The sequence below is a fragment of the Nematolebias whitei genome, chromosome 3 (assembly GCF_014905685.2).
Source record: "Nematolebias whitei isolate Nwh7 chromosome 3, NemWhi1, whole genome shotgun sequence".
In the NCBI taxonomy this organism is placed as follows: domain Eukaryota; kingdom Metazoa; phylum Chordata; class Actinopteri; order Cyprinodontiformes; family Rivulidae; genus Nematolebias; species Nematolebias whitei.
This window is the reverse complement of record NC_056500.1, coordinates 38,351,256-38,376,035: the sequence shown is the minus strand read 5'-3', so window position 1 is coordinate 38,376,035 and position 24,780 is coordinate 38,351,256. Positions and strand designations below refer to the sequence as shown.

Below are 24,780 nucleotides of genomic sequence, written 5' to 3'. Positions count from 1 at the left end.
GTGTGTGTGTGTGTGTGTGTGTGTGTGTGTGTGTGTGTGTGTGTGTGCGTGTGTGCGTGCGTGCTGTGTGTGTGTGTGTGTGTGTGTGTGTGTGTGTGTGTATATAAGCATATAGGTATTTTGAAACATACTCCTACTCTATGGATAATTTAGGAAATCACCAGCTAAATGCTCAGTGGAATTGAATTCAGCTTCAGTAATAGCATCATTAAACTTGCGTAACGTATATTTTCACCTCATATATTAAAAGAGAAGTTTCTGGTTTTGTGGACTCAGCACCGGCTTCAGTCCTGCAGGCTACAGTGTGTCAATCTTTCACAGCCTATGGAAATCCCCTGAACCTGCTCTGAAGAACACCTGAACACTGCTTTAAATTGCACATAATAATGTATGGTGGTGTTGAACCCCCAGGAAAACTGATAAGACAAAATGCCAGACTCTGGGTCCATATGTAAGAATTCACCAGTCACTATATTCACACAGTAAAAGTATGTTTTTCAGCTGTTTTATGAAAACAAGAGTGCTGCTGGCTTCCTTTCTGTTGACTAATAAAAATCACCTCATGTCCCTGTTGTAAATAATTTCCTGATTACATATTTAGGATAACAACAACAAGGAACACTTTGTGGACTAAAGAGTCTAAAGACTCACAGAGGAGTTTCACAAATGGCACAGCTCTTTATGTAAAGGCTAGAACAGCATAATTATCACATAAAACTTTTGTTTATGCTGAAGGAGCTGTATTAATCTCAAACTCTTCTTAACAAACAGACCACAGTTAGTGAGGATCCACAACTTCTCCTCCTCCACCATAACCCTCAGCACTGGCTCTCCCCAGGGATGTGTGTTGAGCCCCCTCCTGTTTACTCTGCTCACGTATGATTGTGCAGCTACCCATCCAGGTTGTCATATTGTAAAGTTTGCAGATGATACAGCGGTGGTGGGATGCATCACAAACAATGATGAATCCTGCTACAGGCAAGAGGTGAAACACCTGGAGAGCTGGTGCAAAGAAAATAACCTTCACATCAATGTGAAGAAGACAAAGGAGATGGTTGTGGACTTCAGAAGGAACAAAAACACCTACACCCCCCACACCCCCAAACATAAGAGGATCTGCAGTGGAAGTGGTCTCCAACTACAAGTACTTGGATGTACACCTGAATTACCATGTACACCTGAATTACCTCAGCTGGAGCAACAACACCACCAGCCTGATCAAGAAAGCTCATCAGAGACTCTACTTCCTCAGGCGGCTGAGGCGAGCTGGTCTGGGAAGCTCAGTCCTCACCTCCTTCTGCAGGTGTGCAGTGGAGAGCATCCTGTGCTCCAACATCAACGTGTGGCATGGAGGCTGCACAGCTGCAGAAAGAAAAGCTTTGCAGAGAGTGGTGAAGGCTGCACAGAAAACTGTCGGAGTCAGTCTCCCCACCATCACAGATATCTAAACCTCCAGATGCAGGAAGAGGGCCACCTGCGTCATGAAGGACCCCACTCACCCAGCACACACACTTTTTGCCCCGCTTCCCTCAGGAAGGAGGTTGAGGAGCATTAAGTGTAGAACCACTAGACTGAGGAACAGCTTCTACCCTGAGGCTGTTAGACTCATGAATCTCTAACCAGAATAATCACTGTGAAAAAAATCACATCATGTTGCTGCTGATCTGTTTCATGTTGCTGCTGATCTGTTTCATGTTGCTGCTGATCTGTTCCATGTTGATGTGTTCACGCGTGCACATCTGCTCACACAGACTCATGTTCATGTTTGTGCTGATGTTCAACGTAATGCTTTTATTAGTGCTTAGTGTATATTTAGTTGATATTTTTCTTAGTTCATATGTTAGATGTTATTATTGTTTTTATTTTACATTTTATTGTTGGATGTAACTGGGACCCTGTGTACATAATTTCACTCCACCACATGTACCACATGAGGTACGAATGACAATAAAGAATCTCTGACTCTGACTCTGATTAATGTTTTCTTCATATATTTTTGCCTCCTTGTAATTCCTTTCCTTCATGTTTTCCTCTTTAAATGCATGTGGGGAGATGTGTTATGGTCCTGACATCACATCCATTCAAATTTGAACGTCTCATTGAAGCGAACGGATCTTCAAGGTCTGCTTCCCTTCAAAGAACCACATATCCCATCTCGACTCATGAGTCCTGATTCAGTGTGAGGATTCTGATCTTTAATTCGGGTGAGTCAGTAACCAACCAGCTGTAGTGCAAAACTCTTCTGGATCCCTTGTGAAAGGTAAGCACAACATCCATTTTGGAACCAGAAGACTTTTGACATAAACTCTGAAATCTACTATGACCTATATCCACTTTGGCATTCAGGCAGGGATCTCCCAAGACAGCCTTTCCACACGGGTAAAATCTGTCAGCCATAATTTATAAGTTTACCTCAAGGCAAGAGAGAAAATCCTTTGTGAACTTGAAAGCTGTAGAATCAGTTGCTGTAAAGTCTTTTTTTTAATTTCAGTATCCTACAGATGACTTTGCAGCCAGAACATGAGTTCCATTACTTACAACATGCAATATCAAAGTCAGCGTTTCTTTATTTGTCATTTGCATGATATGTGGTACATGTGATGGAACAAAATTGTGTACACAGGGTCCCAGTTACATCCAACAAGAGTATGAATTGTAAAGAAAAACAGTAATAAGATCTAAGATATGAACTGAGGAATATGCTAAACTAAGAATACACTAAGCACTAGCAGTACAAAAACTATAAGCTGAATAACAGCAGCACGAACATGAGTCTGTGTGAGCAGATGAGTACAAATGAACTCAGCAGCATGAGATCAGCAGCATGGATAGTCAGCAGCACAAATCAACAATTGCAATCAATACATTGCAGAAGGATTTAAAAAGTGAATGTTTGTAATTTTTGAGATGAGTGTTTTTTTGGACTCGAATTGAACAGGGAATGCAAATAAACTTTAATGTTTTTGCAGCAAAATATTCAAGTGGGCAAGACAGAGGTAGGAGTTTTTAACTTGTCTGAGGCGGTGCAGAGTGACTGATCCTGGCGAATGGAGAGAGCAATTTTATTCACCATCAGGTGCATTGGCGGAGCCGGGGGGGGGGGGGGGGGCAGTGATGGCCTTGGCCTCCATGCATTAATCTTTGTCCACCCCAATGATTTGAGAAAACTATACATGTAAGTATATAAAAACAAGAAAACAAAAAAAATGTATTCATATAGCGGTGGCCATCTTGGATTTTGATGTGGCAACCCAGTTTTTGATAGTGACCTTTCTTACACTTAAATTCAGCCACACACTAAAATGGAAGTTGGCACGTTGTTTATTTTTCAAGTTATCCAATTCACAAAATTGACATATTTACATGTATGGTGGAAGCCATTTTGGATTTTGACATGGCAACCCAATTTTTCAAAAGGAACCTTTCTTTCACCTAGATGTATCTACACACCGGCTGTGGCTGAGTGGTTAGAGCAGTCGTCCTCCAATGCGAGAGTTGGGGGTTTGAATCCACCAGCAGTCACATGCTGAAGTGTCCCTGGGCAAGACACTAAACCCCTCATAGCCTCTGATGTGTGTCCCATCAGTGTATGAATGTGATCTAAAGCTCTGATTAGTCTCTTTAGAATGATTTGTTCAATTAGCTTTGTAGAGATCTAGTAGAGTGCTGTATGAATGGGTAAATGAGGACACAGATTGTAGTGTAAAGCGCTTTGAGTATCTTGAAATAAGATAGAAAGGCGCTATATAAGTACAGTCCATTTACCATTTACCATTTACACCCAAAAGGGAAGTTGGTATTTGGACTGCACTTATATAGCACCTTTCTATCTTATCAAGATATGTAAAGTGCTTTACATTACAATCTGCACTACAGCACTCTACTATAGCTATACAAAGACTAATCAGTGATTTATCACATTCATTCACCAATGGGACACACATCGGACAGTGTCTTGCCCATGGACAATTCAGCATGTGACTGCTGGTGGAAGTGAACACCCAACTCTTGCATTGGAGGATGAATGCTCTAACCACTCATCCGCAGCCACCCGTGATACCTCACTTATTTTTTGTTATTATGCTCACAAGGCAGATGAACGGTCTTCCCAATTCCCCGTCTTCGCTTTGCGACAGGCGACAATAACTGGCTAAATGTTTTGGTCGATAGAGGATCAGATAAGCTAGCTTTTTGTCAAACTAAACTGTGTCGCTCTGTTGTATCAGTCTGCTTTAATAATGACCATGGGAGACTAAATGAAACCAAACCTGGGCTATTTAGATTAAAGGACGTGCAATAGGAACCTCGTTAAATTCATGAATTTCCAGAGGCAACGCCGAGCAGAGAGTAATTTGTTTTCAGAGTAAACCTGCTAATAGCTCAAACCAGGTATTAGGATATGTTTGATCTAAATATGAGTATTAAATTATTTCAGGACATTTACTCAGAATGCATATAAATTTTAATACTGAAGGGGGATTATTTTGAATTTCAAAACAAGACTCAAAATTTGGTTTAAATTGTTGTCAAAACTACATGGGTGTAGATTAATCAACAGCAACGTTCTTTATTGTGATACCGGATGATAACCTTGAGTTTTTTATGAACTGGCTTCCACCATAATGACTTATTTAACAACTCAACAGCTGTGTGTCCTCTGTTTTTCTTCAGGGGGTGGACACGTAGACTTTGATGACTTCTGCGAGTTGATGGGACCAAGGATGCTGGCTGAGACAGCTCACATGATCGGCCTGAAAGAACTCCGCTGTGCCTTCAAACAGGTAAAGAAACCCAAGCTGGAATCTGTAATGATCTGTAATGATGTGGATCAAGGTGAGCTGGTATCAGTCTGACACAGAGTTCAAGAGGGAGCAGGTTGAGTTTTTAATGGACTTTGGACATAAAAAGACTAAATTTATGCTCTGCACTTTTTATTAGTGCTTTTATTTAATTTGAAATGTGATGTTTCACAGGGGATAATAATGTTCCAGTTGAGAATTTTCATACTTTTATTAATGACATGGTTTTAATAATAGTTTCAATAGAAGAAGAAGGTCAAGGTCAAAGTTCTTTACTGTCATTCTCATCACATGTGGTACAAGTGATGGAACAAAATTGTGTACACAGGGTCCCAAAAGTATAAATTGTAAGGTAAAACAGTAATAAGATCTAAGATATGAACTAAGAAATATGCTAAACTAAGAATACACTAAGCACTAGTAGTACAAAACTATATGCTGAACAACAGCAGCACGAACGTGAGTCTGTGTGAGTAGATGAGTATGAATGAACACAGCAGCATGAAATAAATCAGCAGCATGAGATCAGCAGTATGAGATCAGCAGCATGGATAGTCAGCAGCACATATCAACAATCATCTGGCATTACAGTGATTTTTTTCACAGTCATAATCCTCATGAGTCTAAGAACTTCAAGGTAGAAGCTGTTCCTCAGTCTAGTGGTTCTACACTTAGTGCTCCTCAACCTTCTGCCTGAGGGGAGCGGGGCAAAAAGTGTGTGTGCTGGGTGAGTGGAGTCCTTCATGATGCAGGTGGCCCCTCTTCCTGCATCTGGAGGTGTAGATGTTTGTGATGGTTCTATGGTGGCCAATCTGAAAGTGCTCATGGACAAATCTCAACGCCTTGACATCTAATGCATATGTAATCATGTTTATAAATGTGCTTGCTGATAGTTTTTTGATGTCTCAAATTGTATCCTGATAGGACAATATGTGAAGAGATCTTTTTTGTAATACCACTATCTATCCTTATGGTTCTTACCCTTTTTCTATCTAAAAGTATTCTGATAAAGAACAAGGGGCCACGCTTTTTAGCAGCAGCAACGTGCACTCCACCCATCTTTCAGACGACTGTATGAACATAAATTCACTGTATCTTGTACAATGATAATAAATCTTATTCTGATTCTGGTGGGTAGGCTGACTCCATCATCTTCTGTGCAGCCTTCACCACTCTCTGCAAAGCTTTTCTTTCTGTAGCTGTGCAGCCTCCATGCCACACGTTGATGCTGGAGCACAGGATGCTCTCCACTGCACACCTGCAGAAGGAGGTGAGGACTGAGCTTCCCAGACCAGCTCGTCTCAGCCGTCTCAGGAAGTCTCTGATGAGCTTTCTTGATCAGGCTGGTGGTGTTGTTGCTCCAGCTGAGGTTGTCATTCAGGTGCACACCCAAGTACTTGTAGTTGGAGACCCCTTCCACCGCAGATCCTCCTATATTTAGAGTGGGGGTGGTATAGGTGTGTTTGTTCCGTCTGAAGTCCACGACCATTTCCTTCGTCTTCTTCACATTGAGGTGAAGGTTGTTCTTCCTGCACCATCTCTCCAGGTGTTTCACCTCCTGCCTGTAGCTGGACTCATCATTGTTTGTGATGCATCCCACCATCGCTGTATCATCTGCAAACTTTACAACATGACAGCCTGGATGGGTAGGTGCACAATCATACGCGAGCAGAGTGAAAAGGAGAGGGCTCATCACACATCCCTGGTGAGGGTTATGGTGAAGGAGAAGTTGTGGATCCTCACAGACTGCAGTCTGTTTGTTAAGAAGTCTAGGACCCAGTTGCAAATGGAAGAAATATTTGAAAGAAGAAATATTTTGGGAAAAAACTGGGATTCTCGTAGGCTCTAAGATCTATTGAGCAATTGATTTTTAAAGTTTGAACACAAAATATTCCCAAAAAGATACCTGTACAGCCAATGGCATTTTTAGAGCATATTCAAAATATATTTCTTGAAATCATCAAAGCCTTTGTATTTATTTATTTTTATTACTTTTTGGTGTTTGTGATTAACTAGAACTTATTACAGGGACATAGTGAAAACAAAAAGAAGCAGGCTTGATGATGTCAGGAGTTGTCTTGAAGTGAATTAATGAACCAAAACAGCTTTTTTGAAAAGGACGACATGGTCAAGTGTTTTGCTAATATATCCAAAGTTATGTTGATTTCTGTTAAAGTAAGACATTGACAATAAGAACAGCTGTTACCAATGATGATGGCAGCAATAACTCTGGGAGTGTTTAGTTACCAGTTTCTGCCAGTTTATATGGCACCTTGATTTGACTGTTTTTATAAATACATTTATTTTTAATTGCTTTTTGTTGAATTATTGTTGTCCACTTTATATGTTGTCTGTCTAAAACAGGCCTCTCTTGAAAATGAGTCCTCGTGACACACTGAGACTAACCTGTATAAATAAAGCTTGAATTGAAATTTAACTGAATTACTTTGTTACATTTGTGATGAACTTGTGTTCATCACGTGTCCAGTTTATTTACATACAGTCATACACTGATAATGTGGCTGAACACAGTGCAAATAAGTGGTGCTCCGATGTCCCACATGGCTGAGGGATTTAAGTAGGGACTGTTTTATAGTTTTGGAGATGAGTGTTTTTATGGCCTGGGATTGAACAGGGAATGCAGGTAAACCTTAATGTTTTTGGTGCAAGATATTCAAGTGGGTAGGAGTTGCATCGTGGAGAAGAACAGATGGAGGGGTTTTTTTATTGTCTGAGGCAGTGCAAAGTGATGGATCCTGGCGAGTGGAAGGAGCAATTTTCCACCGCAAGGTGGTGGAGCCAGTGGGTGGCCAATGATGGCCTTGGTTACCATAAATTAATCTTTGGCCACCCAAGCCCCCATTCTTTTGAAGAATCTATACATTCAAGCAGTATAAAACTACAAAACATAGCTTTCTCAAAAGAATGGGGTGACCTTTAGGTTGGCCAATTTACACATATATGGTGATAGCCATAATTGTGGCAACCCAATTTTTGATAATAATCATTTTTTATACCTAGATGCAGCCACACACCAAAATGGAAATTGGTACCTCGCTTATTTTCCAACTTATCCAGCTCATAAGACAGATGGACGGATGGAGGGTATTTTGAACTCGTCTCTTTGCTCTGTGATGAGGGACAACAAACTACATCATGACAACACCTTCCTTTTAACCTGTATCTATAGAGCCCATAATCAAGACTGTTTATTCTGCCATGTTGTAAATTTGCTGCATACAACTACATTCAGTCGAGGTTAGTACACATAGCTAATCATCTAGCTGATATTCTCAAGTCAAGGTCAGGGTGAGACCACCACAACAAAGAAAGGTTGAGTTTTGAATTTTGAAACCAAAACTGCGAGTCAATAAGCCTCACACCAAACTTCTGTGCATGGCTCATGCAACTTGGTTCAGCCCAAACAGAAGGAAGTCAGAACCTCACACTTTAGAATGGAGGAGACACACAGAGGTGTATTTCATGGAGAGCTGGGGCCAAAATGACATTCTATTGTCGGACAGGGACTAGTAACCCAGATGATGTGAGGGAATGCACCAGTTGGAAGCTCCTACAAAATGAATACACAATAACGTGAGGTCAGAAATTAGAGACAGTATCAGACATCTTGTTCCTACTGATACTTCCTCAAAACATTGAGTTCATTTTTTCATAGCTTCATCAGAGCTGAGGCTTGTACATGAGACTGAGAAATGCCTGCTAGAGACAGTCAGGCTCACCTTCATGAATAGCACACATCGTGGTACCAACCTCTTGAAGGACTGGACTTTATTTCACTCTGGAGTTACTGTGGGTGAGTGCAGCTGGATGGATTTGTTTCTTTCTTATAGTCAAGAAGGTAGTTCCTCTTTGCCTTAGATCAAGAAAGGGTTTCCTATTGATGCTTATGTGCACAGAGTACCCAACATTTCTTACAATGTCTTAGAAAGTGGAAACTGGAAGCTGTGCTGTAGTGGAACTCGATGTCATCCAGGGAGGACAAAAATGTCCTTCCTGATCTGAACCAAAGTGTTGACTCTTGAATGGACTTTAGTGCTAATCATAGTAAGTCCATATGAAACAATGCATTAAAGAGTTGAGATGATTGTAAGTGCACTTGGCACTTGGCACTAGAACACCTCAGATCGCAGGTTTATAATTGGTTCTGGAGTCATGCTATCAAATCTTTTGACGGGTAAAAGTCGGTGTATCTGAGCACCTAATTACCAGTAAGTTGCACTGGAAACATCTGACAGATGGTTCAACCTAACTATACTTGGTTAGATTGTGGAACCCAGCATTCAGCTGCAAAGACAGACCGAGCAGGGCAAACCTTAAACTGCTGTGGAAGCTAAATCTTGGAATAGAGTAGGCGTTCATAAGAGACTCTGGCAAAACTATCATTTTCAGGCAAATGAATTGTTGTTTCATCAGCAGTGTTTACAGCCAGGATGAAGGTCAATCTGAATCCAATCCAAACACCTTTTGTAACAGGTTGAAGCTGTGGAGTTTAGAAAGGCAAGGAGAGTATAATGTTGTGGCAGAAATCACTGAAGTAGTTAAAACAACTCTACCGTCACATCGAGTGGTTTCCCTGAGTTTTGAATCTTAAAACAGTAAAACAAATTGGTTTAAAAAATCCAACTAGAACTTTACCAGGAGCATGCTGATGGAGCTAAAACTACATAATCAAGACCTGTTTCTAAATGGCATTCATGCAACTTTTGAGCTCATCTGACTCCTAAAATTCTTGAATCGTTTTAATATAGCAAAGAAAAAAAAGAGCAGAGATTTTGTGATGTTTTTGGTGTTTTATATGCAGATTCATGAATTATACAAGGCTCGTCTCACAGAAAAAGAACAGTTCAAGAACGTCACTGAAAGCCCAGCGTTGCTTTAGCTTTTATGACGCTCACTCTGACATCAGCGCAGACCCGGTCAGCCAGGTGCCCAGGGCTCTTGTAGCGATGTCTCCGACCAAGCGAAACAAATGGACATGATATTTTACATCTAAAGCCTTACACACTTGGGTACATTTCTATAACACATTACGACATAATAATGGGTACCATAGAAGCAGACAGGACAGATGATGTGCTTGTAAGGATCACACCTGAGAGACTTCACTTTGTTACTGGGATTCAGTTATCTGTAGTTGTCTGAATGTTTCTGATTCGTTCTTATTATTGAGACCCATTTTCCCACTGTATGTTTTTTGGCATCCAACTTGTTCTGCATATTCTGTGCTATATCACCAATAGTATGAAAATGTTCTGCTTGTTCAGGACATTCCTGCTGTGACTTCTGATATTTATGCAATTTTTAATTTTGAAAAATTTAGATTCGTCGGCCATGTTTTTCTCATTGAAAATGAATGGAGCTCTCTTCACGTCCTTCAAACACTTTGCGATGTTTAAAACCTGTTCCTGCTCATTTCAGCTTGGGTTCTGCTTCAGCTCCTTTCAGCTTCTTTCTGCAATTTAATATTTTTAGGCTCCTTTCAGTGCATTTCTGCTTTTTCAGCTACTTTTTAAAATAATTTCAGCTTTTGTTTTTCCTGCTAATTTCCATTTTCTTTCTGCTAGTATCAGATTGTTTTTGCAACCTATTTGGCCTCTTTCAGACTATTTTAGCATATTTTGCTCCTTTCTGCTATATTTCTGCTCTATTAAGCTTTTTCTACACATTTCTGCCATTTTTCTTCTGCTTTGAGCTTTTTAAGCAAATTTAGCTGTTTAAACTCCACTCGCATTAGCGGTTCAGCAATGAAACATTTTCAGCTGGTTTCAGCTAAAATCATTCGCACCACACTGCATGTTCACTGGAAATGACAGTCAAGCCTTGTGTTTCTGTGTTTTCTCCCATGAAACGTTCTTAGAGAACATGGCAGGAACACACAGCTCTAAAAAAGCTCCAGAGAACTTTGTTTTTAGTGAATGCTGTGCACGAGTTTGCTGCACATAACCAGAAACGTGCACGTTGTGATGTCTGAATGTTGTTTATGATCATGACTGAGATCTTTTACAGCCCTAGAGCATCAACATTTTTAACAAACCATGCTGCTTTTATATATTTTTTTATTTATTTACTCCAAATTAGAGATGCCTCAGAAGTTGTTCTCTCTTAACAACAACATCATGAATCAGCAGCGAACCATCTGTAGACTCAAGCTGTTTTCAGACTTCCAGGAAGCTTCACGCTGCTGTTGTATAACTCAGTTTCTACATCTGCCTCAACCCCCCCCCCCCCCATCATTACATTGTTAATTATTTTCTAATAAATCTTCAAAGTTCCTTGTAATGGTTGACACGTAATATTGTTTCTTTCTGTGTTCATTGCATCACCTTTGATTCTTTTAAGCTGTGATTTATTTATTTGGTCACATAATTGTGTCTCCATTTCCTGCTCTCCACTAACCCAACACATCCCAGTTTGACTCTGATGGAAATGGAAAGATCACAACAGAGGAGCTGAAGGAGGGCATAAAGACACTCCTCGGGGAGAAGCTGAAGAAAGGAGAGCTGGAGGAGATCCTCGGAGATATTGACCTCAACAAAGATGGTAGCATTGACTTTGATGGTAAGTGGAAAAAACTCAATAAGAACAACTAAAACTCATTAACTAACTGAAACCATCACCTAAAATTACAGTATGTGACACTCATCCTTCATACATTTGAACTAGCCAAAGGTAACTTACTAAACTAAAACTGTTACCATTTATTTTAAACAACTCCATTTCAAAAAGGTTTGGACTTGGTGTGAAATTTAAAAACCAGAAAGCAATGGAATAATTTTTAAATCCAAAAAAAGGGCTGAGCTACAGGAAAAACAAAAGGTTGTAAAAATAAGAAACAGCTGCAACTACGTATAAGTAATACTATTAGTACTGGTACTATTACTATTACTAGTACTCTTAGCACAATTACTATCTTCTACTAATTTTAATATGATTTCTACTAGTAAAGGTACTACATACTTGTTCAGTGCTTAATTTGTAAACCAAACGATGCTGGAATGCAAATAGTTGGGGGGGTGTCGTCCTAAAGTAGATGCCATTTCCTGCATTCTGGTGTATTTTAACAGGTTATTAAACATTATTCTAGAGAGCAACAAGGAGTAGCCTGACCAACAGCTCTCCTTGTGTGAGTAGAGCACGCTCTGCTTCTCTCATGCATCCTCGCACCTGCTCAAGTATCTCCATTGCCACTGCCTTCATGTGCTTCATTTCTTCCTTGTGTAGCTGTACAATGAAAATACTTTTTTTAATGAAAGTAAATTGGAGTGTCTTTTCAACATTTTGATCGCTCTTATTTTGACGAGTTGGCCCCGTTGTTTCGATACATGATGTACATTACCCATCAAACATTTATCTCGTATTTTAATAAATAATCAAAATTTGATTAAGACCCACAACTATAAAGCTGATTTACAATTTAGTTGTGCTGTTTAATAATATTTTTGTGTTTTTAATTAAATTTCCCATGTCTGAACATTTAGGGGATGAGATTTTTTTAAGGCTAGAACTAGAAATGATTACTTGAAGGAGTAGCTCTTAAGTGATATTAGGAAGCTTGTAAGTGGCTGTTGTGTTTAAAATTAGTGTTTATGTAATTATTTTCATATTACATATCCAATGTAAGTTTTATTCATTCAAGGCAGTCAATTTGTTTCCTAACTTTATTACTGTTAAGCATGTTACCGGATCCAAGCAAACAGTTACCGGAACACACCCTGTCAAAATAGGAGAGCTCCCGGATCCTGTTACAGCAGGATCCAGCTCAGATTAAGCCCTGCTTGTAGTACTTTTATTAAACTATTAGTAGTAGCTCTAGTGGTAATACTTGCTCCAGTGTGACTTTTATCTTTGTGTTATCTAAAGCTAAACTTTGAGGCTGTAAGCTGTGTTTGCACAGAAGCTGGCTCATTTGAATAAAAATTAGACCTTTATAATTCCTACGCTGCTGGAATTTTATAGTTCCATTTTATAGTTCTGTGATCTGGATCTTTGTAGGCTGCTATGGAGTCTCAGTTGTCAGAAGGGGGCAGTGTTAGACCAACTCCACGCTGACATTGTCCCAGTTTATCCCAATGGAGCTTAAATAAAGCCAAATGTATGTTAACCTTAAATGGAGCAAGACCCAAATGTCATAGCAATCATCTCGTCAATGCTCCTAACAATTTGATGTTTGAATGGTTGCGAGAAGATCAAGTACACAGGAGTAGTTAGATGGCAAGCAATGGCATAGGAGGAACAAACGGGATCTCAGTTAACAGGGATGGGTATAAAAAGAGCATTTTAGAAAAGATGAACCTCTCAGAAGTAGAGATGGGCAGAGGTTCACCAGTCTGTGTCTGAAAATAGTAGAAAAAAACTTGAGAATAATGTTCCTTGTCAGGAAATTAGACAGACTTGGAATCTCCAATCATCTACAGTACATAATATTTTCAAAAGATTTCAGGAATCTGGAGATATCACTGGTCAGAGGACGGGCTGAAAGTCATTTATGGAATGTGATCTTTGGTCCCTGTGCATTAAAAACAGGTCTGATTCTGTTGTGGACGTCACTGCAGGGGCTCAGGAACATTCACAGAATTTATTGGCTGCACAAATACAGGTTCATGCAACAATGACCTGTGTAAAACCATGCGTAAAAAAACATCCAGAAAGACCTCCGTCTTCTCAGGACTGAAGCTCACTTCAAACAAACCGAAGCAAAGTGAAAAACTGTTAGCACACAGTCAAAAGTAGCCTCTCTGATGACATAGGGGTGCATTAGTGCTGTTGCATGCAAATATTTTCATGTACTGGTTTTATTCTGCTAGGAGACAATGGTTTACAGAACACGGTTCTGCTCTACGTTCACTGTATTTCTTTTCAACGCAGTCTTTTTTGCCCTGTGTTGTCACAGCTTGCTGAAATATGCAAGGCCTTCCCTAAAGAAACGTGAGCGCTTTAAAATTTGTGTAGCTCCTAAAAGAAAACCCTAAAGCATTATTTACTTAAAGTGATAGTAGTTTGAATCCTTTGAAGTGGGATTCTATGGAAACGTCATGAATAGTTAATACCTTAGACACGTCTTCAAACGGCCACTTCTGAAGAAACAGAGTTTAATTCTGATCAGATTAATGAGCTAACAGGCCAAGCAAAAGTGATGTGTTGTCTTAAAACAACTACAGTCTCAAAAGTTTCACAACAGTTCATGGAAACATCATTTTGTAGACTCTTACACCACTGTCAATTTTACGTTACACAAATATTCTTGCAGGAAGTCGTAGAGCTCCACATTCAAATTGCACATAGATAACTGCGTAAGCAAACGTCACCAGATAAAAATGGGTTCTGAAGAAACTGTTACGAAATCAGTATTTCATCAGTTTTGTCCGTCTGAACAGAATCAGACTTGTTTCTTCAAACTAAGGTGGTTCAAAATACCTTCAACAGAATAAATCTGAGCCATGGCTGAAAATATTTATCTTCAGCAAATCACTGTTAAATATTTATTTATGGTCATGATATTTATCTTCCAATTTCTCCTAAATTTACTGCCTCTATAAAACACATATTTAAGTTCAATTGTTTAAATATTTGACATTATAAAGATCAAACTGGTTCTCCTTGGGGAAGAGTCACTTGTGGGGGCTTTTGGGTAAAAGAATAAATGGTATCAGAAGCTCAAAAAAGTTCAAGACGAAAAAAACAACTGGACTTTATTTGTAAGAGAAGACATTTTGCTTCTCATCTGAGGAGCTGTCTCAGTTCAATTCAGTTCAATTCAGTTTATTTATATAGCACCAAATCACAACAAAGTTGTCTCAGGGCACTTTGCAGGAACATTCACATACATAAAAAGCCAATTAGTAAAGTTCTCTATCTAAGGAATCCAGCAGACAAGTTGAATCTTGGCTTCGTTGCAGTCTCCCATCCTGTGCAAGCACAGTGGCAACAGTGGAAAGGAAAAACTCCCTTTTAAAAGGAAGAAACCTCCAACAGAACCAGGCTCAGGACAAGCGGCCATCTGCTTTGACCGGCTGGTTTGAGAGAAACAGGAAGGAGAGGCAAATGAGCACAGAATGACAGGTCCAGATATAGGTGCAGGTGTACGTGAAAGACAAAAACACGTCAAGGATAGAAAAATAATTACAAATACAAAACAGGTTGAGCAGAGTAAGTAAAGACAGTAGCAGAGTGAAGAAATGTGGTCAGTTTGTCCTCCAGTCTATAGCAGCATAACTAAGGGACAGCTCAGGAAACCCACGCCAACCTTAACTATAGGATTTATCAAAAAAGAAAGTCTTAAGCCTAGTTTTAAAAGTGGACAATGTGTCAGCCTCATGGTCAGAAACTGGAAGTTGGTTCCACAAGAGAGGAGCCTGATAACTGGAAGATCTGCCTCCCATTCTGCTTTTGGAAACTCTAGGAACCACGAGTAAGCCTGCAGTCTGAGAGCAAAGTGCTCTGTTAGGAAAATATGGAACAATAAGATCTGTAATATAAGATGGAGCTAGGTTGTTGATAGATTTGTAGGTTAGGGATTTTGAATCCAATTCTGGACTTGACAGGGAGCCAGTGGAGGGAAGCTGAAATTCAAAGAACAGTGAGTGGGGTTTGAGTTATAAAGCTCAGCTAAGATTGATACATATACATATATACATATATTGATACAGATTGATCTATCAATCCTCACAATAGGGGTTCATTAAGGTCCTTGTTAGTTTGACTCACAGTGGAGTCACTCTGGTGACATGGATGAAATAATTCCTGATAGATGTGAACATGACTGGGGATCAGGCCCAATATCTGAAAACTGTTTTTATTGACCATGTCCTGGATGACTGAGAATCTTCAGCAGGTATCAGAAGCAGCTCAGTTCTCTCAGTCATCTCTAATCTGTTCAGAAGTTCATGCAGTATTTTCTGCATGAAAGGCTGTGGATGAAGGAAACAGAGGTAGGAAGGTAGAGTCAAGGTGGAGTTGCTCCGGGTCGGCTCGGTGAAGCATCTGGCTCTGTGGTGTGCAGACCTGGACACCTGTTAAAACACCAGAGAGACTGCAGGTCTGCTGAAGGACAAAGAAATGAACTGTTTCCTCTGAGCGCTGGTTTCTGCGCAGGCACCCTTAAAGCAACACACACGATAATCCATCTGCTGGAGTCCGTCAGGAATTAGCAGCAAGGCAGCGTGGGAGAAGGTTTTGGTGCCTTTAGAGGAGATTCAGTACCTTGTCAGTCAATAGGCTAACACCTCAAATCATTCAGACTAATGAGAAAAACCTGCAGCTGTGTCTTCGCCTCAGGAAAAGAACCAATCAACTGAATCAATCGATGATTGCAAAGAAAAGATGGAGTCTTTTTAAAGTAGGCCTTGGATCGATGAGTCGGTTCCAGTTGGTTTCTTGTTTTCACCCACTCTTTGAGCTGCCTAACCTGGTGATCGTACAAACATCACCGTGGGGTGTCAGTTTCAGCTTCATGCAGGCAGACATGTTTTGTGTTTGAGCATCTTCTCAGTGGATCTGTCTCCCCTGCAGAGTTCGTTATGATGCTTTCTGCACGGTGACCGACGATGGAACTGGATCCAGTCCACTCGCGGCTGCTGTCCTCGTCCTCCTGTCATCGCATTTTTTTTTACATTTCCTGTTTGATGATCTGAACTTAGAGGCTTGTCACTGTAAAAGTTGAGGCTGTGGTGGGTAAAGGGGGAGTTATGCAACACTGGCCTGGGCTGAGCGACGCTGCGTGGTTGCCCCCGTGTGGCTCAAAGATGTAGATTCAGCTCAAGTGATGCAAGTCATCAAAATGTTCCTTCTTGCTCCTTTTATATTCTCAGAACTTGAACCTGAACAGGGTCAGCGCATCAGTGTGAGAGCTCATCGTGTTTTTACTGCTCTGATATTAAAGCTTAATGTTTCCTGTTTTTGCTCTTGAATAAAGAACTGTAATGTTGTTCAGTGTCCCGTGTTATATTTGTCAACAGACAAAGCTGAGGCTAATGTTGAAAATAAAAGTGCATTTATTATTGAAAATTGATAACTTAACACATTTTAGCAAAAAAGTACAAATAAAATTACAAAAGCAGGATTTGTCCCAAAAGCCATAGTACAAATGATTTACACTGAACGCCATCAACTTTAGTTTTTGATCTTTTTAAATAGATATTAATACTTAGTATTATAATAATTCAAATAATGCAGCATGATGCAAGGCGAATGCAGCCACCCCCTCAGAGAGGAGAGCCGCAGGTATCCTCCTCTCTCCTCCAAGCAGTCAGAAGCTTTTATCTTTTTTGTTTTTTCTTGTCAGAATATTGCAAAAACTTATCATATTTGACTTTTTAATAAATTATCATTTATTGTTTTTTTTTTTCTTTAAAGGTTAAGGAGGGAAGATTTATCAGGAGAGTGAAATGGGTGAACACTTTGTCCCATGGCATCATATTTTCAGGGTCTATGGAGATAAAAGGGTCTAATCAATGGAAGAGTTCTGAGAATAAAGACGACCCTGAGGCTGTCACAGGAAGAGGTGTTTAAATAAACAACATGAAAACAAGTGAAACCTCAGAACCACACTCTGAAGAACCTGGAAGAAAGTCAAAGCCGGTGTGGTTCTGTAAACGTGCAGGTGCCGCGCTGCAGAGGCAGCGGTGGAAGTTGTGCGGAAACTTCAAGGAGTAATACTTTCATCGTACGTGAGCCTTTAGCTGCACTTGAGTTTTCCTCTGAAGCGTCTAGTCACTTTTAAAGTGCAGATTATAAATTGTGTTCTTGTTGTCCGACCACCTTTTTTTAGTCTTTCGGCATTCAGGAATTTGTTTCACAAACACAAACCTCCATTAACCAAAGCCGAAATAAACAACAAACATTAGTAAAAACAGATAAGTTGGAATTAAAGACTGTTTTCTGCTGTTGGGGCATTAGCAAATACAAAAAACACCTCCTGTCTTTTATGTTAGGAGCAGATGCAACTGCTTAAAGACTTTTTGGAAGGAAAAGTGTCCCTGAGGAGGTTAGGCCATCTCAGACTTTGTCTCTCTCGATCTTGTCGACGATAACTGCAGCGTCTCACGCCTCAAAGTATTGCTTTCAGCTGGCAGCGGACAGGAGCTGACGTGGAGCTGCTTGGTGTTTTCCTGAACGTCCCTTCAAAGTCCCAGGAGGACGTTTGTTGAGGAGGAAGCTCTAGTTGTTGGGGATGCTCTGCAGATATGCGAGGATCTGCTGAATCTTCACCAGGCGGTCTTTGAGGCTGGTCATGGAGAGAACGGAGAGCTGGTACCGCGGGTCGATGGGCAGAACGGCCAGCAGCCACCAGCAGCAAGCTGGACCGTTTGGAGTCGCCTGGAGTCAGAAAGAGAAAAAAATGCCCTTCATTAAAACCATTTGTATATTTCTGTTACAGCCTGACCGATACATCTGTAGAGCCGATATTTTAGGCCGATACAGATGTTTGGGGACATATCCTATCGGTGATAACGGTTCCATTATGCACCCATATAAACACTTCTAATTTTCACCCATAACATACTGGAAACAAGCCGTGTCCTTACTGGCAAAAGGAGTAAATATACAATGTATCCAGCAGAGGGCGCATGGCGGACTACTTTCAAGTCATGGACATTCACTTTAACTTTCACTTTCAGCACAGATGAAGCAGCGAGCAATACTGTGTAGCAAATTTTGCTGAACAGAGTATGGTGAGTTTATTTTAACTTCTCTCAAGCTAAAGTTTAGATAGCCTAGCATATGCTACTGCCTTGTAAAACTTTAGTTAAAACAATAAGCGTGTTGCTGTTCGGCGTATTGTTTTGATGCTTTTAGTGCTTAACATATTTTTAGTTGATGTTTTTCGTAGTTCATATCTTAGATCTTATTACTGTTTTTCTTTTACATTTTATTGTTGGATGTAACTGGGACCCTGAATACATAATTTTGTTTGACAATAAAGAAACTCTGACTCTAAATCTAACGTAGAAAAAAAAACAACGCTGCTGTGGTCAATACTAATTAGACCTTGACCATACGTGACTGATGTGTACTTTCTTTAATAAATGGGCTTTTAGCTTGCTGTAGAGTTTTCGATGTGTTCTTTACCCTGTTAGACCCATTTTTTATGCTTGTATGTGTATGGATGCTTATACATATTTTAGTGTACGTATAGAACTTTTCTTGTTTTTATTGTGAAGCATTTTGTGATGTTATATCTATAAAAGGTGCTATGTAAATAAACTTTACTTGTCGAGTCAGTGTTTTTTAAGATTCCAACCCTTCACTTCATTGGAAACAACAAAAACACAACACCCGACTGTTTCAGCTGGACGGTACAGAAACTGGACCGTTTCTTCAACAATAATGAGACTGTTCTAAAAAACCATTAAAGGTGTTGAGCTGCTTCTTGCAGCAGCAGAGGATGGAGCGAGCAAACAAACCCTTCTCAACAATCCAGCTGCTCTTCGTAGGAAAAGTGAACATGGTTAGTGAAAATGGAAAAACTGTTCTCTGAAAGTCTTCCAGCCACAGAACGATGGAGGATAATGAACCAGGAACAGAGAGGGGAACTTAAAAGAGGAGGCAGTACACCACATATCACCGTTTCATCATCATCTGACCCAACCAGTTTGGACAGTTTGACCAGTATTTGCTATTTTATGGAGAAAAGTTCCATAAAGGGCTGGTTGTTGTCCGCTGAGAGCGTGCAGCCTTTCTGAGGACTCTTTGATAAAACAGCTCACATGATGCGTTTGATGCGCCGCAGTGCAGGATTTATCAGAGGACGGATTGCTTGCATAACGTCAGGATTTCATAAAAAGGAACAATGTTGTGCTTTGAAATCAACCACGGCTGAGACAACCAGAGGTGAGAACAGTGTGAGGGCAGATTTGTTGGAATCTCTCATCACTTTCAGACCTCTTTGGTCTTCTGAACAACTCTTTGGACCTTCTGTGTTCTATTATATATTTTTCCTGGTAATTTACCACATGAAGAACAACCTACTTATTTTTAGGCTGTTCATTTCCACAAAATTAACATTTTTGGAATGCAGTAACATCAGTGTGAGCGGGCCGTGAGCTCCTGTGCCAAGTGATATGTGTCTTTTCCCAATAACCCAGTAGATCTGGTAAAGGCTCAGATGTGCCACCAGCCATGACTGCATTTGGAAATGTGCGCTTGTGTGAATACTTCTAAGACTAATTATCTCCATACATCACTTTGGTCCACTTCAGTTACTTTAACTGTGCGTTAGGCCTGTCACGATAACACATTTTGCTGGGCGATCAATTGTCTCAGAAGTTATTGTGATAAACGATAATATTGTTTGAAATTTAACAATAATTAATTGTCGAATTTAAAAGAAATGTTGATTTGTTTGGCGTGTAATACCTTTATCGACCACCTGATGGCAGTATAAGACAGTTTGAACCAAAGAATGGCTAGTTGAGCAGTGTGTCTCTAAGAAAAATGAGAGGGAGGACCCTTGACGTGACATGAACAGACATGGTAACATGGTGACACGGTGGACGCTTGGTGGTTTTAGCTCTTTGGCATAGCATTTTTCACACAAAGCTTTTAATAAAAAAATCTTTAAATAAGTTTGCAGCTTCTTTTTGCAGAGAAAAACAACTTTTTACACGAAGGCACGGGTTTCAACAATGAATATTGGAGCTTCGACAACATGGAGGTTTATTCCAGAGGTCAGCCTGTTAGCTTAGCTCATAGCTTAGCTTCTCGGCTTAGCTGCTTTTAACCAAACAAAAATGCAATTTTGGATGGTTAAAACAGATCTTAAAGAGAAAAAGAGGGGTCAGTGAAGAGCAACAGAGTTGAGCCTTTTGTCATCTCGTGTCTTCAGTAGAAAGAGACACGAAGAAACAATAAAGCTGATAAATGAAAATGAGGCTGATAACTTTCATTCATCATGAGATTATTTGATTTATTGTTTATTGCGGCAGGCCTACTGTGCGTTATAAATAAAGATGATTTAAAGTGATTTTATTTTTATCATGAGCTCACTTTGGAGCTGAAGAATTTGTTGTCTTTTTTGGAGTGACTGTTGTGTGATGGGGCAGCACGGTGGCGCAACTGGTAGAGCTGCTGCCTCTCAGCAAGCAGGTCCCTGGTTCAAACCCCGGTCCAGGGGCCTTTCTGGGTGGAGTTTGCATGTTCTCTCCGTGCATGCGTGGGTTTTCTCCGGGTGCTCCGGTTTCCTCCCACAGACCAAAAACATGCATGTTAGGCTGATTGGTAACTCTAAATTGTCCCTAGGTGTGAGTGAGAGAGTGAATGTTTGTTTGTCTTGTTTGTCTCTATGTGTCCCTGTGATGGACTTGCGACCCGTCCAGGGTGTACCCCGCCCATCGCACAGTGATTGCTGGACATGGGCACCAGCGACCCCCGTGACCCAAAATGGAATAAACGGGTAAAGATAATGGATGGATGGATGGATGGATGTTGTGTGATGCTGGTGCCCTCAGAGCCCAGGGTGGTGGTCCTCAACGTGACATCATCACTTTAAGGCAGTCCTTCTCAAATAGTGGGGCGCGCCCCCCTGGGGGGGCCCGGAGCAATGCCAGGGGATGTGACCCCGGGGAACATTTTGCAGCAGGGATTAGTTTTTTTTTTTTGGGGGGGGGGGGGGGGTTGGCATCATTCTCATTGTGTCAGGATGCGTTCGGCAACTGTTCACTAAAACCCATCAACTCTCAGTCTGACTAATAATACAGTTGTGAACAAATATGTCTGTCTTGTCGTTTGGGGAGCCGTGCTTGAACCGTGTCGCTGTGACACCTCCTCAGCTGGTGACACCTCCTCAGCTGGTGACACCTCCTCAGCTGGTGACACCTCCTCAGCTGGTGACACCCCCTCAGCTGGTGACACTCTGGACGCTTGTCACCCACAGCACACATGTGACAGAGAATAAAGTCAAAGCGAGAGCGTTACCTGCTCCTCTTCCTCTTTTATTTTAACTTTATTTTTTTTAGTTTGTCAAAGCAAAATTTTATCTTTTTTTTAATACAGAAGTAATGTTTAATAAATGTTAGGTCTCAATTCTTTACTAACAATTCCTCCGCTCTGGACGCATTTCACCCACAGCATGCAGCAACAAAGAGTATAAGCTCAAAGCGAGAGCGACACCTGCCCCCTCTTTCCTCTTTCCTCTTTCGCGTTGGCAAAATGTTTTAGTTTTATCGATTGTCAAAGCACAATTTGATGTTTTTTTTAATTTGTTATAAAAACAGATATTTAACAAATGTTAGGACTCTAGTCTTTGCTAACAAAATATATTTTGTCACTAAACAACTTGTCAGGTTCTTCTCTTGTGCGCGCATTCCCCTGGACCCCCACCCTCACCCCACCCGCCCCCAAACCGCTCGCTTGTTCTGAGCTCTTTGCAGCTTCTCTGCTGCACTGAGACCAAGTCCAGGTCCAGGTCCAGCTAAACATTGAGCAGGAGCTGAGAGCTGCAGGACCACGTTTCAAACTCCGCTTCAAAAAGCTGTGCACTGCAAAACGTGCTCATTGTAGCCATTAATCCTGACTTCCTCATTTTGATTAAAAAAAAACCTAACAAAACAAACATTACAAATTGTTTTATTCATTTTTGTTTTGTAGGTCAAAGTGTTTTATGTAACACTCCTGTCTTAAAATGCTGCTGATCAATTTGAATTTATTATTATTTATTGATTGTATTCAATTTGATTGTTCAGATTGTTCAGCTGCACGACTTCTGGTTTAATGGAGCAGTCGGCCACACCGAAGCAAGTTCACTCAGAAATGATTGTTTACAGTAATCTAGATGAGCTTTGTGTTACATAGATGAAAATTATCCTCGTTTCACAGAGTCTGAGCCCGCAACACACGGTGTTTAACATGGATGTGAGGTAAGCAAAGGTTACTGGGCTGAACAACACAACGTCTGCACCGCACCGTGACCGACGTGCTCCTAAATTACACAGCAGCGTTAAAACTCTCAGACCCTGCTTTGTGTCTGCACAGAGTTGGGGATTCGTTGCATGACACCGACATGACGCAACGCACCCCGCCCGATAACTCGTGAAGCACCCATTAAGCTCTTTAGCCTGCATTGTCAGTAGACTGAGAACAGAGCGGTAATCCCTCGCAGCGCTGCCAGCTGACTCGAGTCACAGCTGAACATGTAAAAACTGCCTTCCTGAACCCTCTGAGGCTGAATCTGTGTCAGTGGGAGTTTCCCCAACAGGCGACGCATCATGAAGGAATCCACTTTAGGACTAAAGGTGTTTTAAGTAGGGATGAACGATATTGAATTTTTGCCCGATATCTGACATGTTAAAAAACTTATTTCGCTGATAACCGATACCAATATATATTTTCCTAGACCTACTTACAGAGACTACACAGCTTTCTCAGTGTGGAATTAAAATCCTACATTATTCTGCATGGTCTTTGTCAATTTGACCTGCTACCAAATGCAGATGCCAAAAAGGGGACTGAAAATGATGCAACACTTCAACTTGGATTATGTTTAATGTCAAATTTATTCAAGACATTTACTCTCTAACACAATGACAACACTCGAACAGTGCAAATTATAAAATTTTCACAAATCTAAACTCAACGGCGTGTGTGACATCATAACGCTGCAGGCGTCCTTGTCACTGGGTTTTCATACAAAAACATACAAATTGCACCATTTATATAAGAGTTATTTTGATGGAATGGCTGATGTCCCATATTTATCTTTATCGCTAATATCGGTCAATACAGATACCATGTCGATAATATCGTGCAGCCCTAGTTTTAAGAATATCTTGCTTTAAGAATCCAACTATTGAAGGCTTCAGCATGCCTGCACACTTCCTCTACGTACCAATATTCATTCAACCTTTATTTAGATGGGTAAATCCCATTGAGCCTCGAGGACTCATTAAGAGACCTGATTATATTAATATTAAATATATATTTATCCATCCATCCATTATCTTTACCCGTTTATTCCATTTTGGGTCACGGGGGTCGCTGGTGCCCATGTCCAGCAATCACTGTGCGAGGGGCAGGGTACACCCTGGACGGGTCGCAAGTCCATCACAGGGCCACATTGAGACAAACAACCATGCACTCTCCCACTCACACCTAGGGACAATTTAGAGTTACCAATCAGCCTAACATGCATGTTTTTGGTCTGTGGGAGGAAACCAGAGTACCCGGAGAAAACCCACGCATGCATGGAGAGAACATGCAAACTCCACCCAGAAGGACCCTGGACATACAAAAAATAAATACAAAACAGCACCCTAATACACTAGATCCTGACTTTACCCGACAAGACCAGTCAAGACCGTTCAGCTGACGTCAAATTTAAGTTCAGTTTTACTGAAAGCAGTCAGGCAGGACAACTAAACTAAGTGTTACAGTCTTGCACTTTGTTCATCCTGAGAAGAATTTGTTATGAGGCTAAAAACAACAGTACAAGATGTTGGTGCAGGGTCTGCAATCTGCAGCTCTGGAGCTTTGACAAAACTCACACAAAGTTGAAAAACATTGAAATATTTAATTTAATGTCCCCCGTCGCTGAGGGATTTGATTAGTGAATGTTTGTAGTTTTCCAGATGAATGTTTTTGGGACTGGAATTGAACAAAACACAGAATACAAGTAAACAATGTTTTTAGTGAAGTTATTTAAGTGGGGCGGAGTTACACTGTGGTGAAGAACAGAGGAAGGTTTTATTTATTTGTTTGTTTGTTTGTTCGTTCGAGGCAGCGCAGAGTGACGGAACCTGATGAATGAAGGGAGTTATTTTATCCACCACCAGGTGTAGAGGCGGAGTCAGAGGTGACCATTGGTGGCCTTGACCACCATAGATTAATCTTTGGCCACCCAAATCATCTGAGGAAACTACACTTTACAGCAATATAAAAACTAGAAAGCATAAGTTTCCTCAGATGATGGGGGTGGCTGGTTTACACACACACACACACACACACACACACACACACACACACACACACA

General features: G+C 40.7%; 2 protein-coding genes across 2 annotated transcripts in view; one reads left to right on the top strand and one right to left on the bottom strand.

Annotated features, from left to right (window-relative positions):
• cabp4 (calcium binding protein 4) overlaps positions 1-16,357 on the top strand; it is a 27,348-nt gene extending 10,991 nt beyond the window's left edge. The window contains exons 5-7 of the mRNA XM_037674327.1: positions 4,672-4,781; positions 11,231-11,378; positions 16,329-16,357. Coding sequence (XP_037530255.1) covers positions 4,672-4,781; positions 11,231-11,378; positions 16,329-16,357 — 287 coding nt within the window. The remainder of the gene's footprint in view (positions 1-4,671; positions 4,782-11,230; positions 11,379-16,328) is intronic.
• Positions 16,358-17,842: 1,485 nt separating this feature from the next.
• lonrf1l (LON peptidase N-terminal domain and ring finger 1, like) overlaps positions 17,843-24,780 on the bottom strand; it is a 16,589-nt gene continuing 9,651 nt past the window's right edge. Inside the window, exon 12 of the mRNA XM_037698248.1 lies at positions 17,843-18,134. Within this exon, the coding sequence (XP_037554176.1) occupies positions 17,976-18,134 (159 nt within the window). The 3' untranslated portion in view covers positions 17,843-17,975. The remainder of the gene's footprint in view (positions 18,135-24,780) is intronic.